Raw genomic sequence first — 15,572 nt, 5'->3', positions numbered from 1 at the left:
TTACCACCTCAGAGAAATGGACATAAAATCAGGGTGCGAGAAGGGATCATGGGAATGCTTAAATTTGCATGGCTAGATCATCTCGTGCGAGCGGCATTGCGCGACCAGTGCACCGGTGCTAAGCCTACGCCCACATAGACACCTCATACTGGACGTCCATTCCTATTGGTTGACCAGAAACGACACCACCTCGTAAACAGCGATTCAGATCACCACTTGAAGTCCCCGCCCTCGATCGTAGGGAAGTGTCCCGAGGTCTCCTCCCTCGTGGCCTTGTCGATCTACGTATCGTCAGCACGAATTCTGCACAGTAGGCGAGCGATCAAGAACTTACCGTCGACACCAAGAAATTGGTACTGTCCTCAACAGTAATAAAGGCCTTCTCCATAGCAAAAGTCTTCGCTCCCTCGTTGCCCATGTCAGTCTGCACAAACCCAGGATCAAGCACAAAGGCGGTAAGCTCCGGGTGATCAAAGTGCGCCTTGCAAACCATCCAGTGCAACATGACTTTGGACATCCCATACGCAGCCATGGGGAACGGACGGCTCTCCATACCGGTGATGCTAGCGATGGGAGTTCCGAGCGCAGCGAACTTGGGGTTGGATGATTTGAGGAGCAGGGGCAGCACAGCTTGGAAGAGAAGAAGGGGGCCGTAGGCGTTTACTTCGACGTGCGACTTTAGCACGTCGAGTGAGACTGACGCAACGGGGGCATAGTCCGAGGAGATGCCGGCGTTGGCGATGACGGTGTCGATGGTGGTGATGCCTTGGTTCTTGAGTTCTTCGATGGCTTTCTTGGGGCCTTCGGTGTCGCGGCTGTCGTAGGCGATGACGATGAGCTTGCTGTCTTTGCCGGCAGGGAGGGACTTGAGTGACTCCGCGGAGCTGGTGGTGCGTGCTACGGCAATGACGGTGTTGTTTGGGCGCGCCAGGTACGTCTCGACCATTGCCTTTCCGAGACCTGGAGAATGGTTAGTTGAACATCGAATAACATGCGAAGTCAGTCAGAAGTACCTCTAGCAGCACCGGTGATGAGATAAGTTGTTCCGGCCATAATGGAGAACTTGTCGCTGGGAGTTGACGAGTTCGAAGTCTTTTTGCTGGTAGATTGATCTGTGTTGGAGCTGCCGGACTTGAAGCAGGAGAACAATGCAGAGAAGGGTGACATGTACGGCTTGCTTGTAGTTAGAACAGTTGCCTACTTAACCGTCGGCGTACGATCATGTTTGGCTGAATTGATAAGCCGAACTCGAAGGAGCGCGCACATGTGACACAGCTTCCATCTTTGTCAGCTCGGTCAATTGCAAGCGCGAGCAATTGCGGCTGAGATGTCAGCAGATACAAAGACAAAGACATATTGCGTTGCAAATGTGGACTTGATGCACGGACGACGCCGCAATCCCATGGGATGCTGACCTTGCATGATTAGTGTAACATAATCGACGGCCCGCTCTCCACGTTTCGGGTGAGCAACTTTCGACGAGTTCCGCTGGCCTGGAACGCTAGAAACGCCACACTGGTTGCCTTTGCTGATTGCCTTATATCGACCTCGCCGGGCGTTCAGCCGCGCATACCTTCGTCTGCAGCCCCCAATGCTCACCGGTACCTATTGCCAAGCTGTATGTTTACAAATCGACGCGGAAATGGAAATACGTGCCTGCGGTCTTGACGAAGCCGCCTGCTAATGCGGAAGATGATCAAATTCAGGACCAGAAGAACATCAGTAGTAAGCTGACCCGTGCCATCATACTCAAAGTCGACAGCCAATGAATACAACAATGTAATTAACGAAAGTTCTGGAGCACTTCTCCCAAGTTACAACAAGCCTACTCAGATTGGCCAACACCAAAAGATCATCGAACCGCCACATTTAAGGCCACCATCCCTTCTCACGCCGCAGCCCAATTGAGCTACGTCGTCCTCCTTCGATCACGGTCTACGCCCTGCACAAGCGCCCATCGCTCGCCACATTCCATGCATCGCTGCCGACTATGGTGGGGCCATAAAACAGATCATCTGGATCGTACGCCTTCTTGATCTTGCGCAGCTTGTCGTAATTCCCACCGTAGAAGTCCTCTTTCCACATCGGATTCGCAAAGTTGGCCTCGTTCAAGTACGACCCGGCGCCTGGTGTGACAGCTTCGAGTTTGGGTATGATGACGTTGTTGATCTCGTCGATTTGAGCCAGGTTGAAGTTCCAGGGCTGGTTGTATTGCCACTGTAGCTGCGCGAGGACGTTCATGTTGGCTTCGCGCCACTGTGGGGCCACGGCGTTTGGTGCGATGGCATCTTGGGTTGAAGAGCCGACCCCAACCAGGGCAATCATTGCGTCGATAGTTTCTGTGAGGTCGCGCAGGACTGATACAAATTCTGCTGTGTTGTTCTGTAGAACGGGCCGAGGGACGAAGCGCCCACCGCTGATTCGGTCTATCAGCTGCCACTCCGGCGGAATGAAGTAGATGTTGTAGAAGTCCATGAAGGTGGGAAAGGTGGTGACATTAACTGAGTATTCGAGTCCCAAGCTGTCCAGCTTCGTCGTGACTGGTGCAATTAGATCTCGCACGTCGGCCTCGTCTCTGTCGGGGAGTACGAGAGGTGAAACGCTGAACGACGTGGGTGACAAGATGCCAATGGCTGTTGCGCCACCGTCGACGAGAGCGGGTATGTTTGAGAGCCATGCTTCAACACCCGCCCATAATGTGTCGTTGGATCCGTTTGCGTCCGCTGAAAAAGAGAGAGAGCCAACAGCCGCGACACCGTCCTTGAACGCTCGCACTGTCAGTGATACCACCACGCCGTACGTTCCTGGTCCCCCGCCACTCAAGGCCCAATAGAGATCTTGGTTCTTGCTCGGGGTGGCGGTAGTCAGCGTCCCATTGGCGAGCACAACTTCCCATTCCAATGCCTGATCGGCCCCCATGCCATAAGTGCTAGTCAAGGAGCTGTGCCCTCCGCCTTGAGCAAAGCCACCTACCAGGCCGACCGTTGGGCAGCTTCCGGAAACGATGCGCAGACCTGCCTTTGAGACTACGGGGAGAGCATCCTCGCCAACGACTCCAGCGCCCATCTTCACAGCGGGGCCGCTGTAATACGTGCTGTTGTAGTTGCTGATAACCTTAACTGACTTGAGTTTGTGAGTCCACAGTCCAAGTGATCCTGCTCCCACGTTCTTGCCCATGAAGCTAGATATGTCAGTAAAGTTCTACACTGTGGGCTTGTGGTACTCACTCATGACCCGTGTTTTTGATGACCAAGCGGATGTTTTGCTTCTGGGCGAATCGAACACCGGCCTGGATGTCCTTGGCCGAAGAGACTGTAATGGTGTACGGAGAATAGTTTCCGAGTTCGCAAGGCTTCGAGCGTCCTGTGAAGGGGCTGCACGCTTCTGTCTGGAAGTAGGCGCTCTGAACAGAAGTCGATGAGTTCTCACTATTGATTGTAAGTCTGCTATCATATCAAAGAGATGGGTCATGGAGGTTCTTACTGCACTGGAGGGAATGCCCAGCTGGCTTTGAGAGAGTTGCATGCTGCTTCGTCATAATGCGGGTCATGGCAGGGTGCAGCCAACGGAACGGTCGACACAAGCTTTCCATTGACTGTCTTGTTGAGAGCATTCCACTGGCCAGGCGATGGCCAAGTGTGATCCTGAGGTAACTCCCGACAGCTTGGACTGGCGCACAGTGCTACGGCTGCACACATGGCATACGTGACAGCCATTCGGTACGATGATAGAAACATGCTAGATGATCGTTCCACGCCTGGATAAGTATACAGAATGACGAAGTGGTTGAAGACAATGTATGGCTCCGGTCTGGACATCTTCATTTTATATCCTCTTTGCCGCCCCAAACGGCCTCCCGTCTTCTCGCAAGCCACCACTGTCTAGGACGTGTGGCTTGATAAAGAGGCATCCTGGTAAGATCGAGACCAGTGAAGTTCATTCAAAAGAAGGCCTGGATGTCGCCAGGATTGACCGTGGCAGTTGGTGGAAGCATGAACCTCAGGAGTTCCACCCTTTGATTTGGCAGGCGCAGACGCCCCATGAACTCTTGGTACCAGATACTATGTTTGGATGATGTGTATTCGTTGGTATCTCGCGTCGGCCGCCACCACCATGATAGCTCGTCTGAGACCCTCGAGGCTGATTGCACCTGAATAGTGCAGATAGCATCCCGTCCCGTCGAAGGTAGTGCCTCGGTTCGTTCTCAACTATGCGCATGTGGGTGTATGATACGCCCGAGTAGCCTTGACGGTAAGTCCAGTGAGCTCATATTGTCGGAAGCATCCAGTAAGCGATCCTCGCGGGCTGAGGCGTAACTCGGTCTGAGAACACACATTTGCCGGGGCACAGTCGCCGACATGGGAAGGTCCCATAGTTGGCTGCGTACTCTACATCATACGGGATAGCGATGCGTTGAATAGTCGCCAGTATCCCTTTGAAGTTCTCACCGTCACGCCAACCTAGGAAAAAACCGAACAGCCTACAGCCTACAGCCTACAGCCTACAGCCTACGTTGACGTTAGGCTACCTACTTTGCAAGGTTTTAGCTTAATGTAGCCTGCAGACCTGTTTAGTTCTTTTCTTGTATGAGGTGCTGTGTATGTGTAAGCTTGTGGATAGCAGGAGATGTGGCATGATGCGAAGTGGGTTGTGTTGTTGATTGGCCGCGTGGCTATCACGTGACTGATCTAGGCCAAAACAGCGTTAGCTCTCGGCGCTAGACAGAGAACCAAACACCGAGCCGGGCTGAGATAGCCCACAGCACTCGGCCCCGTCTTCAGCAGGTGCCTGAGACCCTGCACATGTGCGCAGTCATCAACGTGAGATCTTAGCCATTCTTGCTCGCTATATAGCTCAAGCCTCCTGTCCGCCTTACCCATAAGCTGGCCAGAAGAACCACAAACGAAGAGGCTTACCACAGACGAAGAGGCTTACCAACAGCCCGTGCCGTAACGATGCAACCCTCCATGGATGCCGTGGAACGGCGGAAGATACAGAACCGACACGCACAGCGGCGCTTTCGCAGTAAGTGGTTTAGACTGCTAGAAGGCCCGAACCAAGGCCGGGCCCTAGTCCGAGTCAAAGGCGCCCTCTATCCTCATCGAGGCCTCTGCGGCTACTCGGCCCTTTGATACTGACCGTTCGGGCACTGTAGGCAAGAAGGCGACTCAAAACGGAGGAGAGCCGTTCACGACAGCGGCGGCACCGTCCGCTGCAGCTACAGCGAGCGGGCCAAGTATACAGCCGCGCCCGCAGTCAAACCACGATGTGCTGGCATGGGGCAGCGAGGGAAGGCTATCACACCCCCACGCAACTGGACTACAGACGTCGGAGCAAGGCCCGGTGCCCCCATCGGCGACCGCCAATGACAGCCACACACTACAGGGGGACGCCACGATTACAGGGCTGCTCCGCCAACTTCAAGATCCGCTTACTTCGTCATCGTTGCGACCACAGTAAGATACTCTCAATGCTATGGCGTGGGGATCTGGCTGAGTGACATGCAGTCCGCAAATGAACATGACCGACTTCAACTTCCCACCGTCTATGACGCAATCACGTCATGCTGTGCTATGGCCCCACGACCCTTCAGCCGAGGCCATGGTCTTCAGTACTGACGATGCTGGGGGCTTCTACTCCAATCAAGACACGAATAGAACCACGTGGCCTGACACCGGACCGAGCCGCACCCAAAGTGGATCTGAAAGCAGCAATGATACGTCACAAATCAACACTCGTATAACCACCCCCAACCTCTTTGTCGATGGCCGTCCTGGACAAGACAACGATCTCGACGACGACGAGCCCTTCCAGACGAACCTCCACATCGCGGCTGAGGCTGGTCATGACAGCCTTGTAGGCCTCCTGCTGGGCTCAGGGTACACCGTCGATGAACACGACAGGGTAAAGTAGCCGCCACGGATAGCTTTAAGAATATCTTACTAACTTCTTACTAGTATGTATCCCTCTTAATACGTTTTAGTTGCGCAGTTATCAAGGCCGTACTAAGATGTATCTCTCTTACTATGCTAACAACGTAACAGTGACGGCAACACAGCTCTGCATAGGGCCAGTCTTGGTAAACATGTCAAGGTGATGTTGAGGCTACTCAAAGCCGGTGCAAATCCCAACGCCATGAATGTTCACGGCTGGACCCCCGTGCATATGGCTTTTTCTCTCGGCTCGATGGAGGTAGTAGAGGTCCTGGTCCGACATGGTGGTGATCTGAACAAGCGTGCGAAAGGTAAGTTGAGCTGTGACAAATTCAAGGAAGCTCTTGCAGCGAAGGATCGAGGGCTTTCGCTTGAAAAATAGGCTTCCGCTTGAAAAATAGCCGGGGCTTGTTATTGCTATTGTGAGCATTGGCTAAGGCTAAAGTGCGGCGAAGCAACACAGAGTCTGTAAAAGGGATTCATGGCTTTTCGGGCTAATAGACAGTAAGAAACAACGAGTGTTTCGAGCCTGCACCTGAATTGTGCCTCCGAGCGATCAAGACTGTTCTCCCCAGACTCCCACTCATTTTACCAGCACTCTCACCCCTTTGGTCACCCGATCAGGAAACGGAATGAAATAATCGGCTTTCATCTCCACCGCAGCTCGCCCAGTCTCAAACAACTCAAGTTCGAGCCTACGAAAAACAACAGCCAGTCCAATATACAGCTCTGCGCGCGCTAGATTGATCCCAAGACACATTCTTGGGCCCTTACTGAACGCAACTAGGTACTTACTTAGTGGCTCGCCATTCTTCGCCAACGCCTTCTCAAGCCAGCGCTCGGGCACAAACTCATGCGGCTTGTCCCAAATGCGCGGGTTCGTGTGCGTGTAGTACGCCGTCATGCTAAAGTCGGTACCGGCTGGGATAACGATGTCCTTGAACGTGATAGGCTCTTTGCGAGACCTGTGCGCTGTGCGTGAGGAGATGCCAATCGTGATGCGAAGGGTCTCGTTGACGATTGCGCTGAGGTACGGCAGTGCTTCCAGAGTGGCTAAAGACGGGGCCACGTGCGGGTCTGGAAACACAGTGCCTAGTTCTGCACGCAGCCTTGCCGCAATAGCCGGGTTCTCGAGTATGTAGAAGGTCGCTTTGGACAAGGCGGTTGACGTTGTTTCGACGCCGCCTGCAACGATGGACCCGCCTGAACATGTGAGTGGATAGTTCTGACTATGAAGGTGGGCGGCCCTACCTTCGTGCTTGAGTCTCTCAACCGCCTTTTCTTCGGTAGGCAGATCAGAGTTGAGAAGCTCGCTAAACACCGTTTTATGTTCGACATCCTTGTGTGCGTCGTTGGATCCAGACTTGATGGCGCGGATTTGGTCTTCGATTTCCTAGGTGGAGTCAGCAGCTACAATTCCATCAAAATCCCACGAGACCTACCCCATGGAATCCAAAGATAGCGCCCATGGCTGGATTCATCGCCACCGACCACCTTTGGGGGAGCGCCTGCAGCAGAGACAAGAGCCATGGGAAGTGGCCCATGGTATGCAGCGTCGTTGCGAGTTCCTTCGCCGCGTTGGTGAAAGGCGCTTCGAAGTTCGGATCTTCCATGTACTCGAACGAGCGCGCAAAGGCGTAGTGCGTAATGACGTCGAATGTCATGGCTGTGAAACAATTGTTCATAATGGCTGGTCTGCCCGAACCCGCGAACTCGGTCTCCAGCCGATCACACAGCCGCTGCGCCTTTTGACTGATGAAGTCAGTGATGCCTGATATCTTCTGCTTGGAGAAGAATGGCGCCACCGCCGACCGGCGCATTCGGTGGCTGTGAGGTGTCAGTTGATACTGCTTCGGTGGGGGAATCCATGCTGCCTTACTGTTGATGCTCGATAGTGTCGAAACTCGAATGAGGAATACCAGTTCGATATTTCCACTCGATTTTCTTGTCGAACTGAGAGTTGCTGGCGAATAGGACCTGCACGAAATCCGGATCTGCGATGTGCACCTCCCAAGGGTTGATGCGCACGATTGGACCTGTCATCAATCATCGTATGCCCAGTTGATGAAGGACTAGATCGGAAGACGAACCATATCTTTCATGCCATTCTCCGAGCTTGAAGATCAATTGACCGCCCCGAAAGACATCGTGGTATGTTTCTACCCATCCCGTGACTGCCGCAAGCTTGGGTCCAGGAAATTTGGACAACGGACTCAAGAAAAGACGGTATATCGCAAGCGATGTTCCCCACAGTAAGAGGAGAGTTGCAAGCAAAATCAAGCGCAGTGTTGTGCTAGACAAAGACCGCTGGAATTCTTCAAACTGCTTGAAAGTCATGTTGGGATTATGCAGCGTCTTGCGACTGATGGATTTCGCTAGAGACCTGAGCTCCTCATGTTTGATGCTTTGCTTGCCAATATCTGGTGCCATACGGGAAACATCGATCACGTGAGAGCGATGCATAGTAATCGTTTCCGTTCAGTTCACTGTCATCCGACCATAGGTAGGTGGACTAGATAGCTTACACTAAGAGTACAAGCCACTTATCGCGGTCAGCCTTACATGGTGCATCACGCCATGGAAAGGAGCGAGCTGCTAGTGCGTTTCGAGGCCAAAAAGGCATAAAAAAGGCACAAGCAGCGGATGGCCCCACCACCTCATGCAAGGATAAACCGAACACCTGGAGGCTGCATCAAGATAAAAACGCGCATATTAGGTGACCCAAGATCAACGTAGGCTCCTGGGTATTCGTTCTTTCCCTTGACGGAGGTGTCACTGCTGGATCTCCAATAGCACTGCCAGCCCTATAGCCAATCATGCCAGTGCGTGTACTCTGTCTTCACGGGCAAGGAGTGAACTCAGCCGTCTTCCAGAAACAGACACGTAAGTAATACCAAGATCAGCCAGCGTAGTATATAAAGATTTGACCAACCAATAGAGAGCCTACGCGAGATGCTGCCTGCAGATTACGATTTCCGTTTCTTCGACGGCAAATACGAATGCGAACCGGCGGAGGAAGTGCGCGATTACTACCAGCCCCCGTATCTTACTTGGTACAACACTCCGACCGTGGAGAAAGTCAAGGACGCGCATGAGCAAATCCGGCAGATCATCGAGAGCCACGGCCCCTTTGATGCAGTCATGGGCTTCAGCCAGGGCGCTGCTGTAGCAGCCTCCCTACTGTTGCATGAGGAGCTAGAATCGAAGCCACTCTCCTTCAAAGCCGCAATATTCATTGGCTCGCCCATACCATTTGCCAGAACTACGCAAGTGGGCATTGATGCGCGCTCTTACTTTGGCGTTCCCAACACGCTTCCAAATGCGCACGCTCGCCCGAGCCGCATACCACCCCACTTGCTGACAGACCCTGCGTATTTGCGCAATCCCGCGCAGCTGGAGCGGGTTTCGTGCGATAACGTGCAATATCAGATGTTTCACCCCACGGCTGACAAGGTGCGCATCACGTTGCCGACGGGACATGTCATGGGTATGCAGGATAAATGGTTGTGCCACAGTAAGGATTTGGTTGGGCTGTGTCAGGAGGATTGCAGGGTGGTATTGCAGCACCACGGTGGGCATGAGGTACCTAGGGCTTACACGGAAGAGATTTGTGATGTTGTTGAGACGGTGTTCGGGGGACTGCTGTAAAAGGGCCCTTGTGTTTCACATGCGGCCATTATCACCTATACAATTATATATTCTACAATATATTCTATTTACTCTAGCTAGCTATCCTGCAACTCTCTAAACTTTAAAGTTAGTAAGCTTTATACTATAGCCTGCTAGTATAGCGTTAAATTTTTTTTTTATAGCTTATCTATAAAGTTAATATTTATACTAAGAAATCTCTATTCTACTAGTAATAGCGTAAAGCTAGGTATCTAAAGTTATTAAAAAAAGCTATCTATAGCAGCTTTCTTAGTAGCTAAAAAAGTCTTCTTAGTAATTATTAATTCTAAGATATTAGCTATATCTTTAATACTAATACTATAATATACTATAAAGTTAGCTAAAAATAAAGTAATACTTTTTTATATTCTGCGTAAATATATTAAGAAAAAAGATAATAATAAAAAAAAAAAAGACTTAGAACTAGTAAAATAAACTTACTTATAGTAGTTTTTATAAAGTAAAGGCTTTTATAGAAAATACTTTTAAGTACTATAAAGCTATAGTAGCTAATTTAAACACTTAAGTTTAAAAAAGTAGTAGTAATAATAAAGTCTACTATAGTTATATATATGTGTTATATAAGTAATAAAGACGTAGTAGTAACTATTTTATATATTACTTTCTTTTAACTTAGAGTATAATATATACTTTAGTTCTTCTATTTTGTTTTATAGTACTATAGTAGTAATATAAATAAGTAACTTATAACTTTTAAATTCTATATAAACCTATCTAATTAGATTCTCTTAAAAAATAAGAAGTATTGTTAACACAAGAGCTTGCTGTAAAAGGTTACGTAAGATAGAATAATTAGGATTTATATAATAGAAAAAGGGCGGGCCTGTTAATGGCTTACCTTGCATGATGATTACGAAGGAGCTCATTTTCATTGGCTACGGTCTGGGGCATGATCGTTAATAAGAACGACCTCGGGAGCTCCTTCGTGCAGCGGCCCGTGACACGCGCCGGGACGTCCTGCACGCTAGGGTTGATCTTGATAAATCCCGTCCCGGAGAGATTCTGACATGCACGGTAATAACGCCACACGAGGCAAGGTAAGCAGGACTGACAAAACAAAGAAACAGACATGACTGCGGAACTCGCGATTACCCAACGCGACATGGCTGACAAATGTTGCACGTTTGTGCTCAGTCGCCTGGCGACAGACGGCGACAGGCCCTCACCGATGCCTCCCAGCTCATTCACTTGCCTGTATTGCAGCACTCGCTTTCGCACCCACGTAATACCAAACTTTGCCTATCCCATTCTACACTTCTCCCGACATCCGACTTCCATTTCGAGATGGCTTCTACTGAACGACCTCTGGTAGCGGATGAGCACGACAAACCAGAAACCACCACCAGTCTCACTCAACATGGCTCTACCGAGAATGATCAAGCAAAGCCTGGATCTGGCTATCAAAGCGGGCTGCCGTTTTTTCTGGTCGTCTTCGCCTTGCTGTTGAGCATGTTCTTGGTGAGTGGGCTGGACTTTTGTAGTACCACATGCAGGCTGACCAATGATACCCTAGATCGCCCTTGATATGACCATCATCGCAACTGCGATCCCAAGTATCACGGATGATTTCCATGTTAGTCTCCAAGTACTGGCAGCATTGATGTGCCCCAAACTGATACCCTCCATAGTCGGCCCCAGATGTCGGCTGGTACGCTGCTGCGTTCTTCATCACCTTGGCCATATTCCAATCAGCATGGGGCAAAGCATACAAGCACTTCAATATTAAGATCACCTTCGTGGTAGCAGTCGTCCTGTTCGAGGTTGGCAGCTTGATCTGCGGTACGTTCACTCTAACCGATTGTATTGGATGCATCGACTAAACGGGCCCTAGGCGTTTCGCAAAACAGTCTTACGTTCATCGTCGGCCGAGCCATCGCTGGACTTGGTGGGGCTGGCGTTACTGGTGGCGTGTACACCGCCATGGCCTACATTGTGCAGCCTGCGCAAGTTCCAACATACATTGGCCTCATCGGCGCCGTGTTTAGTGTCGCCAGCGTTGCTGGCCCCCCGCTTGGCGGTGCGCTCACTGGCGAGGTGAGCTGGCGATGGGTGTGAGTGCGGTATCTCGTGCTATTTTTCTATCTCTCGCTAATATCTACATTCTAGATTCTACATCAATCTGCCAATAGGCGGCTTCGCCCTGTTGATCATCTTCATCTACTTCCACTTGCCTGCCACAGTCAAGCCAGTACCTATCGGCCGAAAAGAACTCATCTTGGTCATGGATATTCCCGGGATTGTCCTCGGCATGGGTGCGCTTGTCAGCTTCACGCTCGCTATGCAATGGGGTGGTACCCTGAAGCCTTGGTCTTCTCCAGACGTTATAGGTACCCTCGTAGGCAGTGTTATCATGACTGTCCTCTTCGCCGTCTTGCAGTGGCGAGCGGGCGAGAACGCCTCCCTCGTTACGCGGATTATGACGCAGCGAACAGTCGCAGCACTGTCGGCATTCATCTTCTTGTTCGTATCCCACCGCCAGGATGTTCTTCTGATCGCTGACGAAGTACCCGCAGTCTGAACTCGACCAACTTCCTTCTGGTATACAATCTCCCACAATACTTTCAGGTTATCAACGACCTCTCCGCCACAGAAAGTGGTATCAGAAACCTCGCACTCATTCTCTCAACTTCAGCTTTCGTCCTCGCAAGTGGCTTCATCCTCGGCCGGGTCGGCTACTACCACATCTTTCTCATCAGTGGTTCTGCTCTACTCACAGTCGGGGCCGGCCTCGTATACACGCTCGACCTTGACTCCAAAGTCGCGGAAGTAGTGGGGTTCCAGATTCTGGTTGGTATGGGTATCGGCTTAGCCATCCAGGCTCCCGTCATTGTCGCACAGGCCTTCTCGGCCCCTGAGGATATACCAGTAGTCACCTCGATAGTCATGTTCTTTCAGCTAGTGGCGGGAGCGATATGTGTATCGGCCTCGCAGACACTTCTCAACAACCGACTGATCTCAGCACTGGCAGACCTCGCTCCCAACATTTCATCCGAGCAAGTCTTCGCGGTCGGTGCGACGGAGATCCGTGATGCCTTTCAGGGGGCCGATCTCGTCGCTGTGCTAAAGTCCTACATGGTCGGTCTTAAAGATTCTTGGCTCTTTGCGACTGTTTTGGCTGCGATCACGTTTCTCTTGGCTTTTGCGGGAGAATGGAAGAGCGTTAAGGGCGCAAAGCCTGCGGCTGTTGCATGATATTGGCGTGTGTACTTTATCTGAGATTTACTTTTCATAACACCTCTTATAATACTTTTAGAACATTCCAGCAGAATGCAATTAATCCTTGCATCAAAATACCGGAAAGCGTCCTTCGGAATGAGCCCTCTTTGTCCACATTCCGCGTGATTGCTTGTTTCGGGGCGCCCTTGTGTTGCACTGAACGCCATGTGTGGGGGACTTGACTGTACCCCCACTCACATAACGACAGCATTACACGAGACAGCTTTGGCCTGCTACAATACCGACAGCACTGGAAAGATACCGTTTCTTTGAGAACCTGGTCAGGCGCCATGGCCGACCGATTAGCCATGCATCAGACCCTCTCCAGGTGAGCATACTGGCCCATCCTAAACTCAGCCGGGCGTCGCTTCAGGTTTGGCTCCCAGGACTACTGTGGATACGAGATGTACCAGCTCGTCTCTGTTGTAGTTAGATTAGCCCGATGGAATATCAGCACGGGAAGAACGTGCATGGAATGAGCCCCGGTTCCAACGGCCCAGCTGTTGTGTCAGCGAGCCTCAGCCGCGATACCGGTAAGCATTTGACAGCCACCATTTGAGTCACCGAAGCCATGATCCAGATACTCAGGGTTGCCCTCGCCGCGGCATACAATCAGCTTACGAGGCCAGAGCTAACTGTGGGTCGGGCGTTCAGCAAGGTCTGCAGTTGGTGGCGCAGGTCTTCAAGCCACGACTGAGCGGTTTCCGAAGAGGCAACTTTCACGTTCAAACAACTGCCGAGGCGAGTCTGAAGAGAGGCTAGAGATGTTATCATACGAATATAAATGTCGAAAGAAGCTCCCATCATCTGTCAAATCAACTGCGTCGAACAGTCTCTTCAACTCGGCTTCCTTCGCTGGAAGAGTGAAGAACGACCTCATTTTACATCATTCTCTCTGAATAGCTTCTCCTTTACCCCGATCTCCTAAGATGGTCATGATGCCCCAACGAACAGTGGTAGCACTTGCTACAACGCTGCTTTCGGCTGCCACCATTTCCGCCGAACAATACGCCAACAACACCGACTGCCGTGTTCTACCAGGAGATGCTGCTTGGCCAGTCAAATCGCAATGGGACAAACTCAACGCGACGATTGAGGGCAGGCTCATTGCATCCGTACCACTGGGCGCAGCTTGCCACGACCCAACCTACGACGAGGAGAAGTGCAACTATCTGCGCGAGAATTGGCAGCTACCAGTCACCTACGAAGACGATCCCACCACACCAATGAGCTATTGGTTCCAGAACTCAACCTGCGACCCCTGGACTGATCGCTCTACGCCATGCGAGCTGGGCCATCTGGCTGTTTATGCAATCAACGTTAGCCAGCCAGCTGATGTTTCGGCCGGGCTTGCTTTTGCACATGAGCATAAGATCAGAGTCAGTATCAAGAACACTGGCCACGACTTCAACGGAAAGTCGGTTGGCCAGGGATCTCTGGGTATCTGGACTCACGATCTCAACTCCATTCAACCAATCCACAACTACAGCCAGCCCTGGCACAAGGGTCCAGCGATGAAGCTCGGTGCGGGCGTCAGAGGCTATGAGGCATACAAGGGTGCTCACGATGCTGGCCTCCGGGTAGTCGGTGGCGACTGTGCCACTGTCGGCATCGCAGGAGGCTTTCTCCAGGGTGGTGGCCACTCGCCTCTCTCTGGCGTTTACGGAATGGCTTCTGACAATGTGCTTGAATGGGAGGTAGTCCTTGCGAATGGTACATTCGTGAAAGCTACACCTGAACACAACGAGGACCTTTACTGGGCACTTGCTGGAGCTGGCCCATCTACCTTTGGCGTCGTCACCGCGGTCACACTACGTGCATTCCCTGACGGACCCGTCGGCGGCGCTTCGATCATTTTTGATCGCAGCCAGATGAGCAACGACACCTTCTGGGAAGCATTCACCTACTTCCAGAAAGCACTCCCCGGACTCAATGCTGGTGGAGCGCAATCATCCTTCGCTACCCTACCGCTGCAGTTCTATCTGCAAGCCGTCACACGGCCCGACTACACCAAAGACCAGATGCGCGACTTGCTGTCAGAGTTCACCACGAACCTTGACTCTCTCCATATCGACTACAACCTCACCATCACTTCCACGCCTACTTACCTGGACCATTTCGTAACATACTTCGGTCCCGCACCATGGGGCCCTTACGTCGTCGGTGAGCTCATGACAGGCCGTCTCATTCCCCTTGAAGTTAGTCAAGCCGACCCAGCCGCGATCATCGCTGCGTATCGCGAAATCACCGATACTACGCAGATCATCATCGGCTCCACCGCCCAAGACGTTTCCATCACGCCGCTTCGTAAGCCCGTTGCACCCAATTCCGTGATGCCCAGCTGGCGCACAGCAGTCAATACATTACTCATCCAGAGCTACTTCAACTCGTCGATTTCCTGGAACGAGAAGCAGCATTTGCAGGACCAGCTTGTCGGCTTTGCGCAAAAGCGTATTGACGATCTCGTGCCGGAGGATACGGGGACTCATTTGAATGAAGCAAACTTTTCGCCGCTGATTGACTGGAAGACACAGTTTTATGGCACTAACTATCCGAGGCTGTTGGATATCAAGCGTCGGTTGGATCCGGAGAATGTCTTTTGGGCTGTCACCGCTGTCGGTTCTGATGCGTTGGAGGTGGCTGCTGATGGTCGACTCTGCGTTGCCCATTAAGGATAGATGAGTACGTCGTTTAGTCATCTTTGTGTCTGTGGTTTGCACTGTGCTGCAGTAG

At 51.6% G+C, this 15,572-nt stretch overlaps 6 protein-coding genes across 6 annotated transcripts; 3 read left to right on the top strand and 3 right to left on the bottom strand.

Annotated features, from left to right (window-relative positions):
• Positions 1 to 209: 209 nt before the first annotated feature.
• On the bottom strand, positions 210 to 1,053 carry J4E93_009129 (putative secondary metabolism biosynthetic enzyme; the record flags this gene model as incomplete). The annotated part of the gene is made up of 3 exons (XM_049347023.1): positions 210 to 281; positions 335 to 960; positions 1,014 to 1,053. 3 exons carry the CDS (start codon positions 1,051 to 1,053, stop codon positions 210 to 212), a joined length of 738 nt encoding a protein of 245 aa, XP_049195978.1.
• An 882-nt stretch (positions 1,054 to 1,935) lies between these two features.
• J4E93_009128 (uncharacterized protein) lies at positions 1,936 to 3,177 on the bottom strand (the record flags this gene model as incomplete). The annotated part of the gene is made up of 1 exon (XM_049347022.1): positions 1,936 to 3,177. One exon carries the CDS (start codon positions 3,175 to 3,177, stop codon positions 1,936 to 1,938), a length of 1,242 nt encoding a protein of 413 aa, XP_049195977.1.
• Positions 3,178 to 5,475: 2,298 nt separating this feature from the next.
• On the top strand, positions 5,476 to 5,913 carry J4E93_009127 (uncharacterized protein; the record flags this gene model as incomplete). Its single annotated transcript, XM_049347021.1, has 2 exons — positions 5,476 to 5,480; positions 5,508 to 5,913. 2 exons carry the CDS (start codon positions 5,476 to 5,478, stop codon positions 5,911 to 5,913), a joined length of 411 nt encoding a protein of 136 aa, XP_049195976.1.
• A 603-nt stretch (positions 5,914 to 6,516) lies between these two features.
• On the bottom strand, positions 6,517 to 7,597 carry J4E93_009126 (uncharacterized protein; the record flags this gene model as incomplete). Its single annotated transcript, XM_049347020.1, has 4 exons — positions 6,517 to 6,539; positions 6,729 to 7,136; positions 7,185 to 7,326; positions 7,376 to 7,597. 4 exons carry the CDS (start codon positions 7,595 to 7,597, stop codon positions 6,517 to 6,519), a joined length of 795 nt encoding a protein of 264 aa, XP_049195975.1.
• A 3,310-nt stretch (positions 7,598 to 10,907) lies between these two features.
• J4E93_009125 (uncharacterized protein) lies at positions 10,908 to 12,815 on the top strand (the record flags this gene model as incomplete). Its single annotated transcript, XM_049347019.1, has 6 exons — positions 10,908 to 11,081; positions 11,137 to 11,196; positions 11,252 to 11,402; positions 11,455 to 11,674; positions 11,730 to 12,135; positions 12,189 to 12,815. 6 exons carry the CDS (start codon positions 10,908 to 10,910, stop codon positions 12,813 to 12,815), a joined length of 1,638 nt encoding a protein of 545 aa, XP_049195974.1.
• Positions 12,816 to 13,768: 953 nt separating this feature from the next.
• On the top strand, positions 13,769 to 15,511 carry J4E93_009124 (uncharacterized protein; the record flags this gene model as incomplete). The annotated part of the gene is made up of 1 exon (XM_049347018.1): positions 13,769 to 15,511. One exon carries the CDS (start codon positions 13,769 to 13,771, stop codon positions 15,509 to 15,511), a length of 1,743 nt encoding a protein of 580 aa, XP_049195973.1.
• Between the last annotated feature and the right edge of the window lie 61 nt (positions 15,512 to 15,572).

Source organism: Alternaria ventricosa (genome assembly GCF_023758065.1).
Source record: "Alternaria ventricosa strain BMP 2768 chromosome Unknown scaffold_19, whole genome shotgun sequence".
NCBI classification, from domain to species: domain Eukaryota; kingdom Fungi; phylum Ascomycota; class Dothideomycetes; order Pleosporales; family Pleosporaceae; genus Alternaria; species Alternaria ventricosa.
The sequence above is the reverse complement of the archived record's forward strand: the minus strand, read 5'-3'. Positions and strand labels throughout refer to the sequence as shown.